Below are 22986 nucleotides of genomic sequence, written 5' to 3'. Positions count from 1 at the left end.
ATTCTTCCCAAGGGAGGAAGTTCACCCAGTTATGCCCAGAGGACTTTTTTGTATATTTATTTGTTTGTTTGCCCAAAAGTTTTATATGTATTGACATTTACTTAAAGCCAAAATCTTAATAAAAACACATCCTCCCTGGACAAGGAGACATTGTCTGTAAGTTGCAATTAAGGAACTTATGCAATTAAGGAACTATGCCAACTATTGGGTAAAGCATTTTGGTGGAGCAAGCCACTTCCCTGCAAGTCAAGGAAGCCTAAGTAAGATCAGCCCCAGGGTGATGTACATAGAAACCAGGGTGTAAATACATTATTAATGCCATGGAGTCATCTGATCTTCCAAATCCCAGGAGATTTAAACAGAAGCTTTAATAGTGATGCTGGGGAAAAAAAACCCTACAGACTGGAGAAGAGAATGAGCTTCATGGCTTTCTCAAGCTCAGGTCACAGGCTTGAGTGCAGTCTAGGATAGTAACTGATAACTTATGACAGATGTTTGGTGACCTGTGTGTAGAGAGAAGTCGGTTCAAGTTTTGTTTCGCTTTTCCTGAACAGGTGTGTTCACGTACATCCACAAAGATGTCTGCACTGTGGGAGCCTCATCACCAAATCTTTCATGAAAGCCTAAGAATTTAATGGGAATTAAATTTAGTTATCTTTTTAATCCTCTTAAGGATAGTGCTTTCCCGATTTTTTTCCAACCTCAGGCACGGTCCATTTGCACCATGTACACAGTTCTTCCTATCTTTTTTTTAAAGGAATTCTTCTGAACTGTTTCAAACTGTTGGTTAAGGATTCTTGTGGAACAGATGTGTTTTCCCTATCTAGAAATAGCCTGAGGACAGATGTCGTTTTATTTAAGTTGGTGATCCATTTGGATCAAAGGTGCTTTAGAATAAGAAGCTGGTTTAGAAACAGCTTATTAGAATTTTTTAAAAAGTAAATAATTTAGCTATTCTTAAAGAGAAAGCCAGTATATTCAATATTTGTATGTTTGAAGCTTCTTTTCTTAAGAATTTTGTGACCATATATAAAGTTAAGATTCTTTTTCATAATGTTTGATATTTGTGTTAGCTTCAGTTTATTGGATTCAGTTCTACAATCACGATAATTTCAACTGCTAGCAATGGTGGAATTAGTTAAGATCAAATTCATTAATGTTCTCTTTTTTTGTTCTTGTCCCACTACATATAGATATGATAGAGTAATTAGTGCATATTTTATCTTAAAGAAATCATTATTTTTTAATTGATTTTCTGTGATTTGAAGTTTAGGCCTGTACAATATTTAAAATGAGTAAATGGATGAATTTAAAATTAAATTGTATATGGCTTGCCCAGATAGCATAAAGTGGAAATTCACTAAAGGATTCAAATTTTACCTGTCTTTTGATGGTAATTCCTGAGTGCCACTGTGAACAAATGCATTGCCACCTGGAATTACAAAATTATGCTGGGATAGAAAATTACATGATTTAGAAGAAAATTTTCTCAAGCTTTTGTCATGAAAACACATTACAGAATGGTCTGTATAAATGACATCTTATTTTTCAAAACATATGTTGAATGAAAACTCTAAAGATGATTTTAATTTCTAGCCAATGATCCTTCTTTTGAAACACTTCAGGTTAGGTATGTCCCCAGTTCTGGCCACTTTGATATTATTATAGTTCAGCATAATCACAGACTTTCAAATAACTAAATGTCAATTAATGACTACTACCAACAAATATACTAAAATGTATTGTAGTAATTGATAACTATTGTACATATTTATTATATATAAATATTATATACCAAATAAAATAAATATATGTATATGTTTACTATATAAATGTAAAAATGAAAGAAGTATGTTAAAAGCAACATGCTACATAAACAAACTCCCAAAGTCAGTCATAGAAAGGTAGACACAAACCAAGGAGCAAATTCGCCTGCAGATTTAGACTTTCAATAAAATGTTGAGCCAATCTGATAAGGGGAGGGTCTGCTGAAGCCCGAGGCTTGAGATGGGAGGTAGTTGAGGCCATTCCATTTAAATATTTTTTATTCCTGATCTTTAGCATATTTTACTGATAAGTTTACTGATATCTGCTGTTGTTGTTATTTAACTTTAAAACCTTCCTTTAAAGTTCTCTCTTCTCTGACTTCATGGCATGTTTTACTGATCTGCTTTTTTAAAAAAATAATTTGTTGAGTAATACACTCTCTATAACATGACATTACATGTTAATTTTATAGCAACTTTACCCGATTTCCCCCCCCCCCAACTCCCGACAGTCTACATCTGTGCTTTGAGCAATAGTTGCTAGTGGGCAAAAATATGTGCCTTCTTAGTTTTCAGTCTCAGTATATTTCCTTTGCAAATCCTACAATTTATTAACTCTATGGCAGATTGACACAAACCATGTTCCAAAATAAACACAAAAAAAGACCTACATTACTGTAATATCCAAGTTGAGAAAAACTACTATGAAAGCAAGGGAATTCTGATGAAAGGTTGCTCCAGTACTTATGGGTCAGCTGCTTTGTGCTTAATCATCGTTAGGCATGTGCTGTGAGAAAACTCCAGAACTGGGGGCTTTTGCATAATAAAGTAGGTAGCAATACCATATACCTAATGTCAAGAGGTGATGCTGTAAAAATGAAAGTGTAGTTTTTCTCTAATAACACATTTAAATAAAAAATATATCCTAGGTTTATCTTTTCGAGGCAAAGAAAAACCCCACACATGCATCAATATAACTTTGTTTCCATGGGACTGCCATATAATTTTAGTGCAAATGTTAACGCTATTACAAATTTTCCATAAGTTATCATTCAAACACATTTTAAGGAGGATTGTTTAAGTACCAGGGAGTAGAGTTAACAGTGGTCACTAGAGCTTGTGAGTCATTCTGGGGCTGGGCATGTTTTCCTTTCCTTTCCCTCCTTTTCATGCTAGTATGATGGATGATAATAGCTACTGCTTATAAAGTACTTCACATTTATGTGAGATTGTGCATGTGAAGTGTTAGATGTGACCTTTTGTTACCTATATTCAGTAGATGATGAAACTAACCTAGGGAGGTTAAATAACTTGCCAATGGCCAGACAACCAGTATGTGGTGGGAGACCATGACCAGATCCCAGGTCTGCAGGCTTATCCCTATCCCAGACTCTCAGCCTCCTCATTCTCTGTCTATTGAACATGCTCCACAGTCTTTCCTCTTATGTGGTGCTGCTCGTCAAAGGCACAGCCCCATGGCGAGAACACAGTATCAGACAACCTGCATTTGACATCCGGCTCTGGTACTTACTAGTTGTGTTATCTTGGCAGTTTCCTTAAGTTCTGGGCCTCAGTCTCTTTAGCTGTGAAATGGGAATATTAATACCTCCCTCACAGGGTTGCCATAGGATTACAGAGGTAATCTATATAATGACTTAGCAATGTGCTTTAAAAACAGTGGCAATGATTAATAAGAAAAAAGACCAGAGTATCCCTGCTAACAGCGTGGCTTGCTTGAAGACTGTAGTATTGGACCATACTGTATACCTGAAATTTTGCTAAGAGGTTATATCTTAAGTGTTTTCACCACCCGCACACATACAAAGACTACAGTATTGGGGAAGAAAAGATATTGGGTATCTTTAAAAGGGAATGCTGTGCTATCCTCTGCCATTTAGAGATAGTTTTGTGATGCTTGCTATTGTCTTCTCATGAGGTAATATAGCCACCAGAAAGCAGTGACAATCGGTATCACCGACAGGTCTTTTTCTTTTTCTTGTCAGAGGTAGTCTGTAAGAGACGGTGGATACCACGTTTGCAGAGATGCTTTTTAAAGATGGCAGAGACTTTTCCTAGTGTCCAGATTTCTTGGTTTCTCATTTGTTTTAAATGATTGCCATAAGATTTCTCAGATTTATAGCCTCTATTTCCTTTGCTCTTCAAGTCTTAGGTAAATATAAAGACGCCAATGTAAAAATTTTCCTCACCTCAGCAGACTTCTGGGATCCAAAACGTTGGAGAAGGCAGGCCTTTCTCCAGCAGAAGAACCCTGCACAGGCCATCCAGCTCCTGCCTCAGTGAAAAGCACACTGCTGATGGAAAGTGACTTACAGATTGAACTGCCCGAACTGGCAAAAACCATCTACAAGGGTCCTTCAGAAAGTTTGTGGATAGGTCCGTACTACCTTTTAATTCTATTTTTCCACAAACTTTTTGAAATACCCTCATATACAGCTATGTATATTTATTAAGAGGCTATTAGAAGAACAGAAAATTCTAAAGTAATGAAAGAATACCAGAAGCAAAAACTAACTTAAACAAAAACTTACGTGGTGATTATTTCACATTACTAGGGGACATTTTGCCTTACGAAAAATAATTTTTCTTTCTGGTCATTCATAATAGATTTAAAATGAGACTAAGTGTATATAAAAATTGAAAATGATGTTTTTCACAGAGTGCAGAGCATTCTGATGTAAACTGTCAGCAACCCTCAATAAAATAGAGATAGTTGGGTTCAATGCCGTGTCATTTACTACCTTCAAATTAAAAATAACTGCAGTCAAAATTTAACTTGTAGAACTATATTTTGCTTACATTTTAACCGAATGGCTTGGAACCAGAATTTCAAACTAGAAAAAAGGAAGGTACTTAAAAGTTTTTATGTGGGGGAAGACAATTTCTACCACTTTTCAAATGAGTGTATTTAATGTTCATTTTTACCACTATAGCAACTCTTTTAGATGAGGTTTAATAACTTCCAAGCAGTAATTTGATATCTTATAAACTTTAAAAATGTTATGTAATATACAAAAATGTTCCAGAATGGTGATTCTTATATTGCAATATTTATGAAATATAATTTGCTACTTTCCTTCAACTGAACATACGCTTTCTTCTAACCTAAAGCATGCTTAAAAGCAGAGTTCTACCAATTTTTCTGAGGAAGCATTTGATACATGGCCCAATCATCACCATATGTATATGTGTGTGTATATATGTATATTTGCATGCTATGTTTCCAGTACTACTTTTGAAAAGTAAATTGCCTCCCTCTCTGTTTTGACTCATTTCACTCAAGCGAAAATATACTAATATTTCACGGGCTGCCATAAGACTGCAAATCAAAGAGAAAAACGCAAGAGGTTAGGTCTCTGACAAAGTTCAGAAAAAGAGAACATCAGCCCCAATGGGTGGATGAACACTTGGGTTTCACTAAACTTTTCAGTGCTCATAATTATGCATGTGATTTACAAGCATGTGCAACCAGAGGCTGTCCCGGCGGGGCCTGCCCCAGCAGACTCCGTATCCTCCTCTGCATGCTCCTGTGACTCCAGGGCACCAGGACCGCTGTCTCTCAAGAGGCCCACCTCAATGGGTTCAGTCACCCGCACAATCAGCAGCTTTCAGCCTTATGTCCTCTCCTCCCCTGGTAAAAGGACTGCTTCAAAAAGCATCTTTTGAAATGAGGATCCAAGTAGATAGAGAGGGACAGGAGTCCAGTGACACTTGTTCTAATGACAGACAAGCCTTTCAGCTTTGTCTGCTGCAAACTGCAAGCTGAGGGCTGCTGAGGGTGTGAACCTCTCCGTCCTCTGCCTGCTCATGAGAACTGAGTGGCAGAGAGCGGTGTTTGCTAGTTTCCTTGGTAGGCCACCCTGTAGGTGACAGGTGCAGGCTTATCCTTCCTTCTGCACACATGCATAGCTAAGGCTGACTTTCAGATCCTTGGTAGTCAGGGGCACTTGGTGAAATGACTCCAAAGTACCTTTTGGTGTCCTTGTCATTTTAACAAGGATTTACAGATATAATAGCAAACAACATATTTTAGGAATCAGAACAATAACAATTTTGCCTACTGCCTGAGCATCAGATTCCAAAATGGAACAAAAACAGGAAAAGAATTAACAGGTAAAGCAATTTCCCAATTAGAACTAACCATTGAAGTTTTTAAATACCATTTTTGAAAACTTTATATCAAGTGTCTTACATGCTGCCAGAGTTAACTCATCTCCTCACTCATATAGGACAAGTAATATGTAGAGGTACAGGGCAAATGACAACTGATGTCCAATCATTTGCTCTTAGTGGTCATGTCACCAACAGGACTTGGTTGTAGACTGGTTTGGCTCAGTATAGATCAGTGGCTTTCAAATTGACTACACATTCAAATTACCTGGGAAGGCTTTAAAAACATATCAATGCTTGGGTCTCAACCCCAGATATTCTGATTCCATTTGGGTATCAGAATTTTTGAAAGCTCCCAGGTGCAGCCATTCTTGAAAACCCCACTGGTCTGTCATTCCTGAGTACTTCAGACAGATGAAGCTGTTTCTAGTACTTGCCAGAAGCTCTGATTCAGAATTCAGATATAAGCTCAATTTAAAGATTTCCAATCCCCCATATCTTAAAGAAGTTTTTTTCCCATGGAAATAGTACAATTTTTGTAATATCCCCTTTGGAATTAAACAACAACAACAAGACAACAATAATAACAATGCATGTGCATGTGCACACATGCACGCACACACACACACACACACACACACACACACCCCAAGTGAAGATTTTAAAGTTTGTTCACCAGTTTGACACTTGGGCCATTTGTCACAGTGTAGGTATTAGAGATTAGTTTGCGCCGTGCACTATCAGCAAAGATCTATGAAATCACTACATATTTTTAAAACATATTTCTGACTTATTCTTTGGTCTCAACTCTACAACTTGTTTTCTGTAGCCAAAAGGAGTCAATTCTTTAACTTGTGCTTTGCATTTTTGCAGAAAACTTTTGCTCCATAAACCATAGACAGTTAAGCCCCCAAGGTGCTACAATCTCCTACCATTTAAGCAGCACAATCTTCGTGTTTAAAAATAAGACATCATAATTTTAGCTTCAGTCAGGACCCATTTAGGAAAGAGTTGTCCACGTTCCCTAATCATCAGCTCTTTGTTGATGACATCCTTCTCAAGCAGTTATAAGAATCAAGGCTGGGAGATGTTTAAGGAGATCAACCAAGTCCAGCTCCTTGCCATGGAAAAAGGTCAGCCTTTACTATGTGATGAAAATCACTATCAATTCTTAATTAACAAATAGCAGAGAAGGAATTCCAGGGTTTTTTTTATAGCCAGCACTAGTTTTCAAAAACTCTTGTAATCAGGAATTCCTCTTTATGTCTGATTTAATTTACTCCTACTGGTTATTAATTAATGTCACTGCATATGGGGGGTCACCACTGTGATTTGTATCATTTTCATTTCAAGCATGTGTAGATTGGGTTCAGTATGTATTATAAAGTCTGTAATTTGAGTATTGCAATAATAGCTTGGCCTGTTAAGCAGTTTTATGCCCTCTCTTAGGATTTTAAAACTGAAAGAATAGAGAAGTGGTAATATATATAATAGTTTATGAAAATGCTTATTTGCATTATTTATGCAAAATACTACCACAACACATTAACTATTCATATATCAAAGAAGCCTGCAAAAACTACTGTGAAACAGCTGTGAAATGTTTTCACTTTATAAGTCTCTTAGGGGCATATCACCAAAATCGCGGTATGATCAACTAATAAATGTGCTGACCCATAGTATCAACTGTAGCCTCTTCTAACACATCCAATCCGGGAATTCCATAGACACTGAGAAAAAGGCCACCTGCACCTGCAGCATAACCTACCTGAGGTAATAAGAATGTGGTCTCACTACTCACTATACACACTGAAATATCCATGTGATATATTCTTATTTTGATATCACTAGTGCCAAACACTAAACGACTTAAAACACTGAACTTTAAAATACGTTATATCAGTTCACTAGAATAATGGATTTTGAAGTTTAAGTCTCAGAAGCTTTAGAGCTCTTCTGAGAAAGGAAAGTCACATTTTGCAAATTCTCTTGCAAGTTTGACCGAGTTCTGCAGAATTCCTAAAGGTCTGCAGAACACACATACTACAGAACTATGGCACTGCTATATCCTTGCTTGTACAATTTTACTGCATGATGAAATATCTCCATGTTAAAACAGAATATTCCAATGAATCTTTCATTCAGTATCCCAGAAAATCGGTGTAAATTGAAACACAGGAACTCTGAAACAATCCTAATTTAAAAGGCAGTTAAATTGAAAAAGAAGGGGCTGGCTGGTTAGCTCAGTTGGCTAGAGCTCAGTATTACAACACCAAGGTGAAGGGTTCAGATCCCTATACCAATCAGCCACCAAAACAACTAAATTAAAATAAATAAATAAACTGAAGTAGAAACAAGAACATCAGTTTTTTACTTCTTATAACAAATTTTCCAGTATTCTGAGTTCTTTTTACATCTACATTTTATCATGCATATCTGTTTAATACCAACATTTTTACTCAAATAATATTTGAAAACTATATATTATTCTCTCAAATATTTTAAAATATATTTTAAAGCAAATTGGCAATATGTATTATGCTATATATCCTTCAACTCAGTAATGCTCTTTCTATGGATGAATATTAAGAAAGTCATCCATGATCTGGCCAAATAATGTGTACCAGAATGATAAATAACATTATTTACAATGGTTTAAAGAAATTACTAGAGTCATCCTAAATGTCTGATAAAAAGGAAAAGAAACAGCTAAAAGAGATAAAAGTAGTTTGTTGAGAAAATTTTTCATATCTGGGAAAATCCTCATGATATATTGTTGAGTGAAAAAAGAAAGTTAAAAAGATGTACATATGATTTGATTTCCATTTTATTTTAAAGCTGCTCAGGAAAAAAGCTAAAAGAATACATGTTCTTTGTGTGTTTCCACACTTATTAATATGGACTTGCATAACCTTTGTAGTAAGAAATAATTCATTTTATTTTAATATAAAAACTAGAAGAAAGTACTCATACGTAAAAATGCTGCTGGTGGTATTCTTTAACTGATGGGATTATAGATGATAATTTAAAAATATTTCCCCATTTTTTCCTTCATGGCGTGTTTTAACTTCCACAGGGAGAAGAAAAGCACAGTGAGTAATGGTGTACTTGCTGCTGCATCCTTGGTCTCTGCTCATTAGTCCCACTGGCAGTGAGTTATCAGGACACATTTCAGAATGTACTTTGAACACTGACATGCAAAACACTCACACTTTATTTTTAAAAAGGCTTTTTAAAAAATTATTTGCTGTGAATTCTAGTGAAAAGTTTTATTGGGAGGAAGTTGAAACTACTGAGTTAAAAAGATTTTCCAGATGATCTGTGATTTGGTGCCAAAGTCCTTTTCCTTCAAAGGTTTACTTCTCTTATGCAGTATGTCTTCATGATGCTGTCACACCATGAGTTTGAGGTTGAGTGGTACTAACAAGATAGCATTACCTGTATTCTGATTCATTCTAATTTTTTTTTACCTGGTAGATACTAAATAGATATCAGGAATATAGCTATATTTTTTCTGACTCATTCCTTCTGGTTTTGCTGTTTTTACCATTGAATAGAGCACAACAAAGCAAGAGGTTCATTCCTATATGAGTAGAAGAGAATAAATCCTCATGATTTTTTTCCAGTTAAGAGATGAAAAGGATAACCAATTCTTCCCAAATCATACTGTTACTTTGTTTCATTCTAAAATATTCATGAGCTGTTAAGTGTCTATTAATTTTAGAATACCACAATTTGCTTTATAACTTAGTACTGCTAATATTGTACTGTTACTCTTATGAAACAAACTTGACAATAATTTTATTTGCACACTTAGATTATTTAACATGAGAATTCAAATTAGAGAAGTGAGAAAAAAGGCAACAGATGTGGTTATATATTATGTAGTTGGCTAATTATAGATAAAAATATCTGACTTACCTGTAAAAACATTGTACAAGAAAGTCATAGTATAGGTAGCATTTTTTATGATACAGACTCAAAAACAGAAATGGTAAAAAGAATGATTTGCAAATGCCAAAATAACCAAAATACCTCTTTGTTTCTACAAGCAAGTGCTGGTATACAATCCTAAGTGTTATGCCTGTTAAACAATATTTAAGCAAATAGTTTATAAAGCCAAAAAAATATTTTAAATGTGTAAATTACATAGAGAAAAAGCATGTCAAAATATCGATCTGATTAATAATCAGCAAATAACACAGAAATTTAACGCCGTTGCCCCAATTCAGTTGCCATAATTATTGTTTCCTTATGTTGCCCCCTTATTTTCTCCTTTAATATTCTTTCTTTTATTGCAAAGAAATACCTTCAGTGAGGAAGATAACACTAAAGTAAAATTAACAAAGCCAGAGCAAAGATAAATAAAATTTAAATAGCCAACCTTTATTCCACTTTGAACAAGTTTGTGAATGTCCAAATAAGGCTCCTTGGAAATTTCTCCTTCAGGGGTAAGTATCTTCACATAACCTTCCTTTTCCAGAATGAAGAGACGATGGGAGCCATCCGCACTATGCAGAGCACCAACAGGCTGCCGCAGCCCACTTACAACCTCCTGGATACAGAAGCAGTTGTGTTTGTGCTTTCTAAACAAATGAAAGGAAACCAGTAAGCTTTTCGTGAGATGAAGGAGGTAAGCGATGCACTTAGCATCCTTTTCAAAACATATTTCCTCTAGCAATCAATGATTTTGACATTCATGAAGTGCTGCTAACCCAAGGGTCACAGTATGATTCTTCTAAGTAATTCTTTTAAAATCTCTGCAATGGAAAACAACAAAAACAGCCTTCTATCAAAAGTAAAAGAGAGAATCAACACATAAATATATTTTAAAATTTCATAAGCTCATTTTCTCCTCTTTCAGCGACTTAGCTTTTACTCACAATCATTAAACCTTACAGAAAGGCAATCAGAGAGAAAGTTCTGAGATCTATTTATAAAAATCTGATTTGCTAATATTAATTGTGCTGAATATTTCCACAGCACCATAAGCTAACAACAATCATAAAATGCAAGTTTAAAACCATACCCATAAAATTCACATGAGACATACAGAAGCCAAGCTCATAATATAAGATTAGTAGCCTAAGTATTAAAAGCATTTAAGCTGTGACTTTAAAGAAGCAAATTGCAAAAAAGAAAAAAAAATAAAGCATCTGGAGGATAGAGCTGCTGAACATAAGCACAGACAGTTGATTCACTGTCAAAACCACAAGATTTGTCAGTTGGGATTTTTTTTTTTTTTAAAGATTAAAGAGCATTTATCTTTATGAACCTGCTGATCTCTTCTGCTTTGTCATATTCTTCCATCTGGTCCAAGTAGTTAGATGCTGGGCCTCTGACTTGTTTTCTTGGAAAATCTGGAAAGCACAGCCCACCATCTTTTCTTGCATAGTAAAAACAAAACTCATCAGCAGTTGTTTGAAGAAAACCTTGAAAAAATGTAAAGAGACTCATTAGAAACATTTAGTGTCATAGTAAAACCATGTCATTTGAAAGACATAATATGGGAAAAGTGAATTTTTAGAAACTATATGACTATTCTGGGGAAAAACTAGACTAAAAGAAAAAAAATTGAGAGGTTGGGATTTCCATTTCTTCCTTAACCATAATTTAATAATTTAATTTAAGTGAGATGGAATTGTGCTGAATATTTTTAAAAGGCTCCTACGAAATACACCTAATATAAACCCAGCATTAATCTTGTTACTGACTCTTGGCTAAGCATTCAGATAAAAACTGCCTAAGACTGCTAAACAAGTCTTTTTGAGGTAAAAAGAAGAAAAATCAAACTTTTTGCACAGTTTTGGGCCAGATCTTATTTTGGAAGTATGCATCTCTCACATCTTTGAAGTATTAACCATCAGGTGGTAAGATCTCCATGCCAATATTATGCATGCATAAAGACCGTCATACTATGGATATATTTTAATGACATGTGTGAGTGAGAAATTGTTTTTTTTTCTTTTTTTGACATTTCCAACAAATTTTATTTATTTTTAAAATTTATTTTTTAGCATATTCATTGTTACAAATCATACTTATTCTTTATGCTCCTTATCAAATTTCTCCCCTTCACCCCTTCTCATGAGAAATTGCTTTAATGTGATGTTTGTCTGCAGGGTCACAGAAAAATTTCAAAATGCAATTAAGAAGAAATTTCAAGTGTGCTTTAAAAAAAAAAATCTGTGTATTCCAGCATTACAGTCTGTAAACAAATACCACCTTAAGGGAAAATTAATGAATAATGCTGGTGGCTGACACCATTTTATAAGGAATTATTAGCTGGGGACAAACAATAGGAAATAAGAAATCATTTTCAAAGAAATACCTGAACATTAATGGCCACATATTTATAAACTTTGTGGCTCCAGAGGTACTATGCTCTCTCAGCAAATTAAAAACAAATACAGAATGTTAACAATGAATTACTTCTAGCTTCTTACAGAATCTAGACAAACTAAATAATCTAAGTGGAAAGGAGGGAGCCAGCTCAACTTTTACATAAAAATATGAACATTTTTCTTACAATCATGATATTTGAATTGAAACAGCTGATACTTTAAGTCTTTACCTTAAATGACCCTATTTTGCAGTGGACAATGATGAATAAGATATATTTTGCTGTGAAGAGCTAAAAAGGACCTGGTTTCAGGGCACAGGATTAACATTTATTGCCAGGGAAGATGTAATTTACCTAGTGGTGCCTTTTGTTTAGAAGAATACACTGAAGGTGCATGTTTAGCTCATTCTAGATCATCATAATGGTTGTTGCCCTAGATCATCATCGCGTTGGGTCTACTAATGATGGACATGCACTGAGTATTTCAACTGCTGTATATATATTTTTTAACTCCTCGTCATTTATCAAGTATCTTGGATCTGTAACTATTCTACTGGATTGTGAACCTAGTCCTGCTGTACCACAAAGCATTCTATCAAATACTGACATATAAAATAAATCCTCTGTGTGGAGTGTTCTTCATTCTTTTCTCCCAGCATGTATTCTACAGGAAAGTTAGTTTTCTTCGTTCAATGTGCTTCTCATCATGATAAGAAAAAAAAAAAAGAAAAAGAGCCACTGACCCACAAGCATTAAGGACTGTACTCAAGAGCATTTTCTAGTAGAGGTAGTGCATTTTGATGTATTTCCTCTGGTTTGCTCTTCTTGGGACAAATGAGGCACATGTGTGAGATGTCTGAGTGGGGTGAGGCTTGGCCATGGACTAGAGAAACTCAGTGGAATTAAACCCTTGACCTTGGCCTCATTAGTAACAGGATTAAACCAATTGAACTAATTGTGTGCAGGAATTTCACACTACAATAACCTACTGCAGATGGTGGTCTAAGAGTGCAAAAAAATCATTATGATAGGATATAAAGGAAGAAACAAGGCCAATGGACTTCCCTTGCTATGCTTTCCGCAGAGCTCACTTTACCGTCTTTCAGTGAACAGTATCTACCTTTCTCCTTCAAGTAGGAGAAAAGACCCGTGGAGTTGAGCAAAGAGTTCCTGAATGTTTTTGGTGTAATTCTGGCATTTTCAGAAGTTTTGAGAATTTACCTCCCTATGTAAATTCGCAACAGGAGAATATTATGATTAATAAAACTCTAGTGTATGCTCACTACATTGCTTTTTAATTTATTTTCCCATTTTGAGGAAAATAAGCAGACCATGGCTGTTTCCAAACTAAAATTTCTAGAAAGCAGCTATCTTTCAAGTATATGAATATTCTAAAGGGACCATGCTTCCTTAAAGCCATGAAGGTGAAGCAAAAGCTTATAACATTTATATATTTATTTCTTCATGTATTGGGCAATAGGAAAAAAATGAAGATGTCTCTGGAATTATTTTCTGTCTCCCAATTCCTTTCAGCATTTGTATTCTTTTAGCAAAATTCATCCCTTAGGGTACTTTACTCTTCAAGTTTTTCATTTGTAGAAAGATGAGGTTATTAATGAGGGCAGTTAAAATATGTTGATTGGTGTCATAAAAATAAATCACAAAGTGGCTGTTTTCCACAATTCTGAACTTCAGAAAAAAGTAAGTCATATTATTAAATAGACTTAAGAAGATGAAACTATTACAAATATGCTTTTATAGCAATTTCCAAAACTTAGTGTTCTAGAATTTTAAAGACAATTGTGTGCTGGGGGCAGGGGCTGAGGGGAGGATTACTATCTTATTCATCATACTTTAGGAAATGGTGACCTACATGCCAAGGATCTGCCTTGCTAATAAATCGATTAACATAAGTAATGCAAAGAGTGTGTTATTACAGCTCACTTTTGGGACAAGTATTTAGAATGATTATATTAGCATTTACACAGGGGCAGCCCCCTCCGCTTGTGGCTAAAGCCTTCCAGAGTCTCTGGAAAGCACCCTTGCTGCTCCATTCACCTCTAGAGTGGGAGCTTTCATCTGGTTATCTTTCAAGGCAGCCTGGGTGGCCACCAAAAGCACTTGACATCTTGATGCACTTCAGCAGTTTTACATATATACAAACTTTGTAGAAAAATAAATTTGTCATTTGTCACCACGTATGTTGATCTGTGGAGTGAGGTGCTTGCAGTGCTGGCTCTGAGCTGTTTGCTGTGCTCTTTCAGTGGATATTGCTTTTTTTGTTGTTTTCTTTTAGAAGCTAAAATAACTTCAAATATATAGAGACCCCCACAGATGAGTCCCCACATCTAGCCTGTTGTATTTATCTAAAGCAGATAAAGGTAAATGAAAATGCTAAGTGTTGATATCACTTTCAACTTATAGTTGTAAAGACAGACCTTCAAGACTTGAAGTTTGCAGCAAACCTTTATGGTATCTAATCTGTTATCACTTCTCTGCAGGCCATCTAGGCAACTGTGACCCAGTTTTTGCTTTGGGGAATGTGGAAAAGACGAAGAAACAGCTGGCTCTTAAGAGAGGTCTCAGAAACACTGCCGTAGTTTTTAAAGACGATAATATTTTCACATTTAATGAGTTTAGATACATACTATGCTATACCAAACGGAGCAAGCAACCCTGGTCAAAATGTTTTCTTTAGGTTATCATGAGAGTTCTATTAAAAAAATGCAAAAATGTACACTTTTCTGAGTCAGAGAAAAAAGCAAAATGTACATAGCAGTTAAAAAACATTCTCCAAGTGCATGCTACAGTTCTTAAATGTTGTCTTTTCCTTAAATACTATTTTAAACTATTAACTTCAGTAGATTTGTTTAAGTGTGACTTTATCTAACTAAACAGTCTCTCTTGTTAAATTCTTTCTTCTTCTATGTTGATTCTTCCAACTAAAGCAACAACAACCGAGGTTTACAAACTTTTGATAATAAAATTAATCAATTCTCAAGAACCTATATTGTTTTTTAGAGTCCAAAATATGATAATGACCAGGTATATTTGTGACATTATATGCATAAGAACTTGTTTACCTATCCTAGCACCTTCTTCTCACGTACAACTTGGGTTAAGGCATTTCACTACTCCTGAGGCTCAGTTTTTCTTTCTGTCAAATGGAGAGGACTAGCTCTTTCTACCTACCTCACAGGACTTTTTAGGAGCAAATTAGTCACTACATGTGAAAGTGCTTTGTAAGGTGTTACTTTTGGGGATTCCTAATCATATTTACCTAAGGAAATATCTTAATAGTCCGTGGCATTCTCCAATTATGTATCAGCTATATAGAAGAGATATTGATGCTGATGCATAAAGAAAACACCAACAAGAAGTTTGTACTGATCCAGCTTTTACAAAGATTACTAACTACATTATCAGTAACAAGAAATGTAAAACATTTCAACAAAACCAGAATACTGTTAGTAGATTGAAATTACAGTACTCCTTGTAGCAGCAATAAAATTTATAAATTTAGAAAGGTTAACAATGAAATAAATAGGTATTTAGAAAGGCAAGATAAATTTCACAACCCTCGTAAACAAGCATTCAAGAACAGGTATCTTGTTAGGATATCTTGCAGTGGTTTATCGAACTTACGCATTTTTTTTTTTTTTTTTTTTTTTTACCTGGAATATGGCCTCGGCAAGTATAAAAGAATTCTTTGCAATAGTCCTTGCAGAGCAGGGGGAGTACTAGGTCTCTCTCCAAGACTTCTCTCTCAGGTGAGTGGAACAAGCTCTGAGAATGTGGAGAGCAAAGTGCACATTTGATTTCCTCCAGTAACTTCCCACATTCTGTGTTGTTGGTAACAGAAAATATCTGAAAGCCATAAATTAGAAACAAAAGTCTTTGCAGTTATGTGACGTTAATTTTAGTCATTTTTTTCTGCAATCACATAAGTAGAAAAGTCTAATTTAGTCAATGAAGTTTTCAGACAAGAATTACTGTCACAATATAGAATGTCTTGATGAGGATACAAATAGTCCCTGAGGCTAGGGTGGAAGAACAAAGGATGGGGGTGTGTAACACTGCATCTTACCCTGCAAAGCAAAGTCTATTAACCTGTCTTTCAGGTGTGAAAAATTAAAAGACAATTGTATTTAGATTCTTTAAACATTTATCACTTTTTTCTGCCTCAAAATATAGATTGTGGCTGGCCCGGTGGCGCACTGCTACAGTGCGCCGCTTGGGAGTGTGGAGGCGCTCCCGCGAGGGTTCGGATCCCACATACAGACTGGTTCCCACTCACTGGCTGAGTGAGGGGCGGGCACAGCACTGAGGGTTGCGATCCCGTTGCCGGTCCCGGTCCGGTACGGGCGCAACACTGAGGGTTGCGGTCCGTTGCCAGACACGAAAAAAAAGGCAAAAAAAAAAAAATATATATATATATATATATATATATATTGAATGATATTTAACTTTAAAATTCTAAATACTTTTATCCAACTGTTGCAAAGCAGAATTTTTCAAGACATGATCTATTTGTATCTTAGGAAAAAACCTATCTCATTCCTGAAATTCCTAATATAATATTCTCAAAAATGTACTTAAAATACATTTTTTAAAATTTCAACTGTTTTTCAATCTACATACTGCATAGGGAAAGTTTTCTACATTGGAGAAATATCTGCTTTTCGTATCCTATAAAAATAATACCCCAAGCTGAATCAAACAGGTTTAAGACCAATTTTTATTATTCATTATACCTTAGCCAGGAAAAATTTTCTAACTAACTCCTCAGGTATGTTATATGCATGAATAAACACAAGAGTTTAACGAAAGTGCTTTGGTATAGTATTTAGTGAATTTTAATGAAAACAGGCATACTTTTATCATTGTTTTACAACAGTATGTCTTTTATTTTAATAAGACCAATTTGGGAGTTATTGATTGATTGAAGTCAGTAATGAGTAGATAGAACAGATCTTGGTATACAGTACTAACTTGAAGAAAATGACTTCAGGAGCTCCTGTAAAATTATAGAAGACAATATCAACATAATATTTGAGGCATGAAATATAGTGCTGTCTAAATGAAGCATTGATTTTTCATACTAAATAAAACATAATGGGATTGAATTTTAAAACTTTTCTCAATTCACCTAACTATATTTACACTTATTTCTTTATAACTGGGAACTAAAAATAACATTTTAAACTCTAGATCACTGTATAAAGCAAATATTTCATTCACAAGTTGAGTAAAAGATATGGCCTCTTTTTCAGGATAATGATATTCTAGGTGATCACAAAAATTTGGATCTGAAAGAGCAAAGTAACTAAAAAAATCATTGAATACAAGCATGCTAAAATTTTAGCATGCAGTGTTTAAATGTCCAATAGAAGTTACTCTGTTTTGGAAAAAATATATAATGCGTTATTAACTATAATATTCAGAAAAGTTATTATTAATTACAGTTATATTTGCATTTTTATTTTTATCAATTTATTTAAATGACAATTGCTTAAATCGTTAAAGTTTTCTAAAAGGAAACATACACCAGACACTTAGAATTGCATTCCAAGAATGTTTTAAATGTCTTTTATTGTCCATACTCTGGCAGACCTCACCAGATCTATTCAGTATTAATAGTGTTCAACTTTGTTCTGTTTGTTTATCATAGAGCAGTCCACTAAAAACAAAACAACTGCAGGATGCTGAAACCACCTCTTTTGCTGGCTGAAAAACTAGAATGTAAAACCTCTGGTTTTATGGAGAATATGCATGCTTCCATTTTTTACAGCTGAAACAAAATTATCCCCATATACTCTCCCAGCTGCTGTCCAGGAAGAGCTTGATTATAGTGCCTAAAGAATTTTGTCTTTTACAATTTTTGGAATGTGTCCTGGCCACAAGATCTCTCATCAAAAGTTTCAGAAATAGGATTCAATAAATTATCTGAAATCAAGTATAATATTATTCTTTTTAAAGTTTCATGCTGTTCCGGCCCAGCAGGATGGTAACATTTTGCTCTGTGTGAGGTCTGCAGTGTAAATACCTATTCGAAGATAGATAGAGCCATCATTCCGGCTTTGGTTTCAATGAACCAATAGTCTTACTGAAGTCAATTAAACTGACTCAGCTAAAGCTGCAACACTGTTTTAGACAGTTGAGTATGGGTGTGTATAGGGTAATTTCTTCTTCTTTTTTGCTTATGTGTCTGTGTCTATATAGGTCCTTAACTCTATGTCTGACAATGCCATTAATCTTAAGAAGAAATTTAAGCTAATTTCCTGTTTCGATTTTTAAAAGCCATATATGAAACCATCAAATTATAGTGGTTTAAACTAAATATACTTTAGAAATCATGTAAAACTTCGAAACATTATTACAGCATGCCTAGTAATGATTGTGGCTGTTGCTGACTAATTCATAACATCTGGCAGGTCATCCTTTAATCTTCAGTCACATGAAAGTAAAATCAATAGAAGAAAGGTAAAATAAATCCTGGAATACACAGTAAAGCATGGCCTACAACTATAGCTTATCAACAAATAGTAAAACGGGTGACAGAGACCTTCTGTATTTCTCTTTATTTACCAAGTAACTAAACAAAGAGGGCAAAAAGGCACCCACATGGGTTCGGTAAGGGGACAAAAGGAGAAAATACATAACAGTATATTAAGATGTCTCCTTAAGATGACTTGGTACACAGAAAGTTATTTCTAAAAATCATATGCCTACAAGGTTGTTCAGCTGTTGGGTAGAACACATGCGTCTTTGCACTATAGTGCTGGATTATGTCATTAAAGAGTTCAGTTTCAATTTTAGGCTAATATGTAAATAGATCATTGTACTAAGGCAGCTGTTAAAGGGACCCCAGGATGAGTTATTTGTTTAGTTGGATGTGTTCAACAATAGCCTTTGTCCCTGAAAGAGCCAGAGCAAACAAATGATTGTAAAAGGGCACACTTGAAAACAATTACTTTTCACCCATTCCTTGACAGCTTTGGCTGTGAAACCACCCAAGGTAGAGAGAACTTCTATGCCTCCGTTGCTACAAGTTAAGTTTCAGAAATGGGGGTATTTCAGTTGGTTGTGGATTCAATTTGGCTGATGGGAATTAGATCCTTTTAGCATGTTGTACCTAAGAGCTGCAAAAATATTGCCATGACAATATAATTTCCTAAATGTTGTCAGTACTTATTTGTAATGGCAGTTAACAATCTCATTACAATACATGACATTATTACAATATACACAAAAAATTAAAATATAAAAGCATAATATCATGGCTAAGAACTGAACTGAATGCTAGTTCATTAAAGAAAATTTGTTAGTCTAGAAACTGGATTTGATTGCATAGCTGAGCATGCTCAGTATTCCTACCTAGTTTGCTTCTATCTGTTTTGTCTAAGAAATTTCTTCCCTTAGGAAAAAGCTACTACTGGAGTTTCTTGAAAAGTTGCAGAAATCTTTCTGGGGAATTTTTTTTTCTTCTTTCATAAACAAAAAAGGGCCCTTTCAAATAGCCATCATCTTTCCTGTATACACATTATGAAATAAGACCCTAACATATATTATAATCCAGTAAGGCTTATGGGAAAAAGGGGAACACTGAAGTTTATTACAAAATAACATGTTTTAAAAACTTAAAACTTGAGAACTAACATAGGTGAAGAATGCATATGCATAGCCATATCAAATCTCTTGTTTTGAACAATTCGAGTATTGGTTTATAAACCACTTATAATGGAACCAGCAAAGTCTAGTGTACCAAATTTAATTCAGACACATTTTCCAAGTGAGTAGGGGTTTGTGGGAGATTGGAAGCATGCACAACGGAAAGGAATATGGATAGCTAACGTGGCAGATTGCTTCAGCTTGCTAAAGAATGATTTATTTAAAAAAATTACATAACTTCTCTTAAGGGTTATAACTCCCCTGAATCCCATCCCCCCTCCCTTTCTCTCCACTATATTTAGTTAAGAGTAAAGTTTTCATTCCGCATGTTCCTGGAAGACTTCAGTATTGCAGGGGGCTCCAGATCACCAGTATACTCACGGAATACATTGCACACTGGGAGACTTAATGGCAAATACTTGTATTTCTAAACCTTTCTCTGGATTTCCTGGTTCTTTAGGGCTCCTAGTAAAACCTTTAAGATGATCTGAATGTAGCTATTTTGTAACTTAATTGCAACACAGGAGCTTAATGACATTGTTTTGAATAAATGCTGGAATATTTGTCCCCTGAATCTCAGACTACTGCTGCATATGGTAAGAATAAAGAGAGAGTTGCAGCTGAAAACCTGCAGCAAGACAGTTCTCACTCATCTGGGAATAGAGGGAGTTGGACAAATGCTCCCTCAAAAGGCATGAACATTTGGACAGAGCTGGGGACTGAAAGAGAATGATGTTCTCTAGTTTCACCCATTAGTGAACCAACTAACAAATACAATGGTGTTGTTGTTATTCTTTTGCCATAAGCAACAGGACTCTGTGTGTGGGCAGCAGTTTAGTGGGGAGGAGGATAAGTCGACCCCTTTTTGTCCTATTGATTTTTTCCTATTTGCATGACTTGAGCAAATTAAATGATGCAATATGGCTTTTTGTTACAAAACAAAGTGAGAGATACCACCCAGACACATATGTTGATTCGTAGAAGCTGTTTACATGAGAATAGAGTGAAATCTACCGTGAACTGAGCATAAAAATTAGATTCAGCCTGGGTATTTTTTTTTTTTTTTTTATGCCTGGGCCAGCAAGACTGAAGCACAAGTTTTCCAAGAGTCTCTCAGACCTTGACAACTGCAGTGTTGTAACAGAGGAATTCTTAATTAAACCTAAAATGGGGAAAGGGAGGGAGAGCAAAGACACCTGATTGTTTATTTCACGTGCAGAGATTGTTAATGACGTGGTCCGTCAGTCTTTCCTTGGAGTACAGTAGATACCACACATTACCGTATCCAATGGCAAGAAAGATGCTGCAAGCTCAAAACCTATCTTTACACTCAACGAACACTCTTTTCGTATTTGGTTAAATTTATCAACACAAGGAAAATGTAAATGTCATTACTCTTAAAACAAGTTCCTAGAGAAGATCTTCTAAGACAACTCATTACACTGAAAGCCTGAATTTATGTTACAAAATGACAGAGAATCGTCTCAGTTTGATGTGATAAACACACCCTAGCAAAATCTTTCGCCGATTTCTGGGGTTCTTAACCGGAATACCAGAAGTTCCTCTTCGCTGGTTTAACTAATGTAATACAAGACAACCCCCTCTGACGGGGCTGGGGATCATAAACCAACCATGCTTCAACGTCCTCTACGATCAATCCTCTCCCTAACCGAGCACGTGGAGAAAACTGCACAAATCTTTTTACCCTAGAAAAATAAGCCGGAAACCACAGCCACCTTAATTTACAGTTTCACCGCAGCCAATGCCCGATTCGATCCAAAACACACTGTTCATCGCAATTCTTCTAAAATATGTACCCAGCCCAGGATGCGGGTACCACAGAAGCGTCTCTTTTCTGAGACCGGCAAGTTTGCACAGCATCCCCACCGCAGACTCCGGGGCGGGAGAGGTATCTGCGCAGCCCAGAGGAACACACAACGCAATCACGTTAGCGCTTTAGAAAAGTTACTAAAAGAACTCCCCAAACAAGTTTTGCCCTTCTTACAGCTACCAGCATTGCCAGGGCCACAGGGAACCCCACCCAGCCAGGATGCCAAGTCCGCATCTGTGAGGCCGGTGAGTGCCTACCTTGTTCTCCGGGCGCCCCAGCCCCGGGCTGTCACTCAGCAGGCAGCAGGACAGCCGAGGGTAGAAGCCACCGCACAGCATCTCTCCCCCACTCAGCAGCTCCAACTGGGACATCATCCGCCTGTCTCTCCTTTTCAGGCGCTTCGGGGGGTTCCCATTCAGACACCTTCTCCTCCTCGCCCCGCTCCCTTCGCTTCTTTCCCCAAACTTAGCATCCCCTTCAAAGAAGCCCAAAGCCACGGCCAGCAGCAGCAGCAGCTTAAAGGACAGCATCTTCAGCATGGTCTGCCCGGAGCAGCAGGGGCTGGGCGCGGGAGGCTGGGGGGGAACGCCACGGCCCGGCAGGGGCACTAGGGCGCAGCTCCAGGAGGAGGCTGCGGAGCTGCAGGGCACTCGAGAGGCCGAGGGAGGTGGCGGGGGCAAAAATATGTAGAGCGATGCAACTTTGCGAAAAATAAAAGCCGAGGTGATGGGTCCAATGCCTGAGGGGAGCCCCAGGAGCAAGATCAAGTTGTTCAGATGACACCGTTTGCAGCTGTGCCAGTGTCAGTTGGGTTAGGGGCTTTCTCCTGCGGCTGGGAAGTGGGAAAAAGAGTTGGAAAAGGAGGAGGAAGAAGAGGAGAAGACGGTCACAGAGGTTCACTTGTCCGTGTAACGGGAGCTGTTTAGGGGAGACAGTAGCAGGAACAGAGACGGCGACGGCGGCGGCGGGGCAGGCGGAGGCAGGGCCGGCGCTGGGCTCTAGATGATGCTGAGGTCTCCTCTGCCGGCGGCTGCAGCTTCTCACACAGCCTCTCATGTTTCGCTCCCTCTTTTCTTCTTCTTTTTAACTAGCGCGCGGGGAGGTGCTGCCACCGCGCGCCCCTTGACGTCACCGCTGCTCGCGCGCCCCCGCCGGGCTGGGGGAGGGGAGGGGGCGGCCCGGCGCGAGCGCGTCCCCCCGGTCCCGGCGGCCTCCCGGCTGCGACGTAATAACTTCGTATAGCATAC

The 22986-nt window shown here is 36.7% G+C and overlaps 1 protein-coding gene across 2 annotated transcripts in view; it reads right to left on the bottom strand.

Moving 5' to 3' along the window:
- The window catches only part of HHIP (hedgehog interacting protein), a 94257-nt gene extending 71306 nt beyond the window's left edge, over positions 1 to 22951 (bottom strand). Inside the window, exons 1-4 of one of the 2 annotated variants that reach the window (XM_008577931.1) lie at positions 21997 to 22951; positions 15912 to 16104; positions 11170 to 11326; positions 10279 to 10480 (exon numbers count right to left, since the gene is read on the bottom strand). In XM_008577931.1, the coding sequence (XP_008576153.1) occupies positions 10279 to 10480; positions 11170 to 11326; positions 15912 to 16104; positions 21997 to 22278 (834 nt within the window). In that variant the 5' untranslated portion in view covers positions 22279 to 22951. The remainder of the gene's footprint in view (positions 1 to 10278; positions 10481 to 11169; positions 11327 to 15911; positions 16105 to 21996) is intronic. The other variant, XM_008577932.1, reaches the window with a different exon arrangement.
- Between the last annotated feature and the right edge of the window lie 35 nt (positions 22952 to 22986).

This window comes from Galeopterus variegatus, unplaced genomic scaffold (assembly GCF_000696425.1).
Source record: "Galeopterus variegatus unplaced genomic scaffold, G_variegatus-3.0.2 Scaffold1606, whole genome shotgun sequence".
Lineage (NCBI taxonomy): Eukaryota > Metazoa > Chordata > Mammalia > Dermoptera > Cynocephalidae > Galeopterus > Galeopterus variegatus.
This window is presented reverse-complemented; position numbering and strand designations above follow the sequence as displayed.